A 5,151-nucleotide genomic window follows, 5' to 3' on the forward strand; every position below is an offset into this window, starting at 1 on the left:
ACAAGCCAATTTAGCTAAGGTCCTTAAATCAGGTCAGCTTGAAGATGAGTGCAGATGAGGGTTAAACACGAGCTGGACATCCCCATCCCAGGGAGCAGGGTTACAGCTCCGTGCTGCAGTCACCAGTGTCTTGACAGAGCCAAAACAGGGTCTGCAGTGAATCAACCCCAGCTGCCTTTATCATGACAGGCCCAGAGCATCCTCCACATACCTGAACATTTCAATCCCGTGATCTCTCAACCCTTCCTCCTCTGCCGGCTCAGTCGCCCCTGGAAGGACAGTGGAGGCAGAGAGGCTTAACCAGGAACTGCCCCCATACCTGGCTCAGATCATCAATCGCTTCTTTCCAAGACTTCATTTATGCCATTCCTAGGGTTGGGCAAGAGATCTGCCAGTCGACTACGTAACACCTTCATGCCCTGGCAGGACACAGGATTTCTACAGTCCTGCACTGATTAAATCCCCCGCTGCCCAAGCCAGAACCCCGTAAGTCAGCATGGGTAAGGAGAGGGCAGGACACCCACAGCCCCTCATTAGTCATCAGACCAATTCCCAGCCTTAATTCCTCAGGTTTAGAGGGTCAGGTTTAGAGTCAGCATGTTGACTAAGCAGCTTTTTTCTAAACCTCCTCCTTGACACAGCTGGATATTAACAGCCACCCACACTTTAACCAAGCCCACAGCATTCACAGTGTGGGATTTCAGCTGCAATCCCAACCCTCACCCTCTTCGCAAGCATACAGCAGTTCCCAGCAAGAAAACAAGGCTCATTTATACTGCTACATTTTTATTAAAGTAACAAAAGCATACGTCTGTCAAAGGATTGTACATTCTGTATATAAAAACACTACTATACAATTAGGAACCATCCACTCCCTCCTCCAAGTGTAGCTTACAAACTTTCTACCATTTTCACCAAATACAAAAAGCAGGTCCCGTTCAACAGTCCAGCTTGTTAAAAAAAAGACAAGAAACCCCTCAAATACATTGTCTTAAAATACTCAACCGCAGAGCTGAATGGTGTGTATCAGGCTTGTAGGCAGAAGGCAGAGCACACTAATTCACAGCTTTTACATGTAACCAGCTACAAGAGAGAAATGGATTATACCCAAATTTGGTTGGTTTTGAAGCTAAAAACAGACACCTTTAACATCAGACTCCTCCACACCAGGGACAAAAAGAATGAGACTTGGCTATTTCGGTTCTGGAAGCGGGGGCATGTTAAGAGCAATTATAGTGTATTCCTTTGGTGTGGGCTGTTGTTCCTGAAAAACCTTTCTGGTAAGAGGAAGGGAACAGAGTAAAGCGGGGGGGTAAATCTTAAGACTGCTTTGATCATGATAAATTATAACCCAAGGAAGTACCAGCCTTCAGGAAACTCCACATCCAGCCAAGGAGTCCAGCAAAGCAAACACTGCTCATCCTGGATGCAGTTCTCATCATGGGCTTTCCACGTAAGCAGGTTAAGTGAGGACTCCAAAAAGCACCGAGATCCCTTTTCCTTGAAAAGGGAATTTGCTTTTTGGAAGTTCCCAAGTACTCCCCCCTTGGTGAGGTCACCTATTGCACAAGTTCACCAAGGGAAAAGCCCCAGTGCTTCATTTCAGCTTCTGCTTTGCTGACATGAGAAATTCAAGTGATGCAAAGGGAAGTGATGCAACTTCAGAGCCACAGTCTGCTATTACTGTTCAAGGACAACTCACTCACCACTTGACATTTTAAAAGGATCTAAGAATTGAGGGTGGTTTTCCAGTTCTGGAATTCATGACTTGACACAAAAATCTGAACTTACTTTTCCACATTAGCAGTCAGAGTTGGGGAGCTGTGCTGATTTATTTTTTTTTTTAATATATTAAAAAAAACAAGCTACGAACTGTGGCAGGCAGGAGGCTTCCTTCCTCTCCCAGAGCACCCAAGATTTGGAAATATATTGCACAAATGTCTGAGAACTTGATTCATCAAAGGCTAGGCAAGAACAACTCTAGTTACACCAGTCAGCTGCCAGGTCAGAAAAGAGGAAGGTAAAAAAGGTCTGCTGAGAGACAAATCTGGGAAAGTTTCATTACAACCAACCGTGTCAATGCCCTTTTTCAATCACTTCTCCCAGGATCACTGGAAGAACACCAGCTGGTTAGTAAAAAGGCAATAGACATACAACATTCTGGTAAAGGCTCATTCCCAACAGGTAGGTAAAGTTCTTGGGGCAGCACTTTCAGCTCCCACCCCATTCATAGTTAGCCAAAGCAGTTTAAGGGCCAAATTCTGAAAAACACTTGGGCAAAGTCTCCCTGAATACAAGTACCACTGGGACTCCAAAAGGAGTTTTACTTGAATGGAAAGAGCACAGGACCAGGCATTAATTGTGCAAAGGTTATGTACCAAGAGATCAGAACCAAACGATGCCCCTTACCAAGGTATCAGTGGAGAGAGCTCCCAGGGACAGCCACATGCTGATCACCCAGTGGAGGAAGAGAGGGAAGAAGTGCTGTGACTTTAAAAGCAAAGTTAAGACACCAAAGCATCTGAGCATCCCACACACAGGGGGAAGAGACCCCCAATACTTCTGATTTTAAGAGACAGGGCAAAGGGGGTTCTCACACCAACCTCTACAGCACAAGGCGAGTTGCTTCAGCTCTTCTGGAGAAGTGACACAGCAAGTCATCAGCACTGGATTAGGCAACTTTTGCAAGCAAGAGGACAGACTCCACTCTCGGAGCACAGAGAGGCCAGACAGGAGCAGGTTGTGGGCTGATGTCTAAGCCACACATAGCAGAAAGGCTTTGTAATTCACAGCTGTTCAGTGCTGGTTTCAGGGTCTGGAGTACCCTTCTCAGTGTGCAGCAAGCAGTGGGTGACAGCCAGGTACTGGGGAGCACCAGGAACAAACAGTACTCCAGTGCCACCACAGTAGCTACAATATACATCTTGGGGACCTTCTCTGCACAGCCTGACCCCCAGTTCATCTCTGCCTTGCTCCATTTCACAGGGCACTGGTACCTATGTGGCCCCCTCAATCCAACAGCAGACAGGAGAGATGGAGGGGTTGGAGAAGGGCCGTGCTCCCCCTTGCTTTGTGCTGGGAGTGGGGCAGAGCAGAGCTGCAACACTCACAGAGTAAGTGGGTCCAGACGAGATGTGCAAGAGCAAAGGTGAGGGATCCTAGGGTCCCCAGCACCACCCAGCCCTGAGGCAAGGTTCCCCCAAACACTATATCCAGGCCCCAGAGAGATCAGACCAGCTGGGGAGTGAAGAAATTAGTGGAGGAAAGACAGCAACTCCTTCATCCCTTCTCCGACAATATTGCAATACAGCAATACTGTTGGGTACCAGGATGGTGAGAAGGTGACACAGACATCTCCCACCACCAAGCCACACTTCCCAGCCTGGCTCTTCCCCCTCTTCCTGCATTCCAAGCTGCCCAAGTGAGCAAGCCAGCCCAAAATTGCCATCCAACACTAATTAGGTAGATATCGGCTTCATAATAAAAACCTGTAAGCTTGCAACAGCTTTAAAAAAGGCACCTAGAACACCGCTTCTGGTCAAAGCGGTGCCCAATATTTTAATTTTGGATTTTCTTGGATTTTTTTAAAAAATATAAATAGCTCTTCATCTTAAAAATAGATCCTCAGGTGAGGTATACAGTAGCCTGTGTCTTGGCAGTGTAAGGACAAGAGGAGTATTTAGCTGGAGACAGTCATGATGTAGTTTTTGGAAGGACTGGTGCGACCTAACATCATCTGGTTCTTGCAGGTAAGCATCCCGTAGGAGCTCACAGGTTTTGTTGCAGTCGCTTCATATAAGACACAGATGGAGCCATCCTCACCGATGCGGTATGAGACCTCATAGGGGTCCACCCAGAGCGTGAGCTCACTGGGCAGGAGCTGGTAAAGCTGCGGTAGGCTGAGTCCGATCTGGCTAGCTGCCTTGCTGATAATGGGGTCCATTTTGTGATTGATCCGGATGCAGCGATACCCAGAGCCTTTGAACGGTTTCTCAGGAAACCAGTGATGTTTGTAGTGCTCTGCAAGGGAAGCGAGAAGGGAAGAACGGTGAGCAGGCGTGCAGCAGCTGTGAGAAGGTCTGCGTCCTGCTGCAGTCCCAAGGGGGTCCCACACCTCACTGCAGGCAGAGGAAACAGAGTCCTCCTTAGGCTGCCTCCATCAGACAGAGGCTCCAGAGCCAAGCGCTCAATTATTCAGCCGCTGCGTGCTCCAAGGCACAGAAGCGCAGCTCTTCGGGTCCTAGAAACCCCAGGCAGGACGGTGCCACAGGGGCTGCAGTGACAGGACCCCAACACCTTCTCACCCCGACTGCTGGGGTGGCCGGGGTAGATACCGTATCGCCAACAACAAAACACTAGTCAGGGAGCAACATCCAGGTCATTCTCTAAGTTCAGGGGCATATCACTACCCCTTATCTCAGCACAGCAGCAAACAAACCATCCCTCCTTAGGGCTGAGAACACAAGGCTGCATTAGGCTGGGAGGAGACCTTTGAACCACCCAGTTACTGCTGAGCCCCAGACAGGCTTGTGAAGAGGGGAGTGCCAAACCCCACTGACACAGGGCTGAGCACTTCTTGCCAGGGGATGGGGCACTCAGAGTAGCTTCAGATCATCTATATCAAGCCCCAGCAAGGAGGGCTTCAAGCAGATGGGCTGCACAAAACCCTCAGAGACTAGGCAGGGAATCTGCTCACTTTCAGGGCTGAGGCAGCTGTTTGCCCAGGACCTCACAGGGACACAGGTGGGTGCCCAGGGAGGCACACAGATACCTGTCAGTCCCCAGAGGGATGTGGATGGGCACCCAGGCAAAGGCACAAATAGGCATCTGGCATCGAGGATGACACAGCTGGGTGTCAGGGAAGGACACAGATGGGTGCCCAACCCAAGAGGACACAGGTAGGCACCCAGGAAGGGACACCAGGTCCCGGGAGCAACACGGGGGGCACCGGGGAAGGACACCAGTGGGCGCCCGGCCCCGAGGAGGAGAGCAAGAGGACGGACACGAGTGGTCTTTTCTCGCCCCGGACCTTCCTCCCTGCAAAACTGATCTCTTCCCCGGCCCGCGGGGCTGCGCCTCACCTGCGAGCGCCTCCCGCAGCGCCCCGCTGAAGACCTGCAGCTGCCGGTCGCTAACGCAGCCCCGCGTCCG

General features: G+C 50.2%; 1 protein-coding gene across 1 annotated transcript; it reads right to left on the reverse strand.

The window, feature by feature from the left end:
- Nucleotides 1–774: 774 nt before the first annotated feature.
- Nucleotides 775–5,151, reverse strand: BTG2 (BTG anti-proliferation factor 2; the record flags this gene model as incomplete). Its single annotated transcript, XM_009272924.1, has 2 exons — nucleotides 775–4,020; nucleotides 5,082–5,151. Coding segments are annotated over 2 exons (411 nt in total), but the record flags the coding sequence as incomplete, so codon positions are not given.

The sequence above is a fragment of the Aptenodytes forsteri genome, unplaced genomic scaffold (genome assembly GCF_000699145.1).
Source record: "Aptenodytes forsteri isolate BGI_AS27 unplaced genomic scaffold, ASM69914v1 Scaffold142, whole genome shotgun sequence".
Taxonomy (NCBI): Eukaryota; Metazoa; Chordata; class Aves; order Sphenisciformes; family Spheniscidae; genus Aptenodytes; species Aptenodytes forsteri.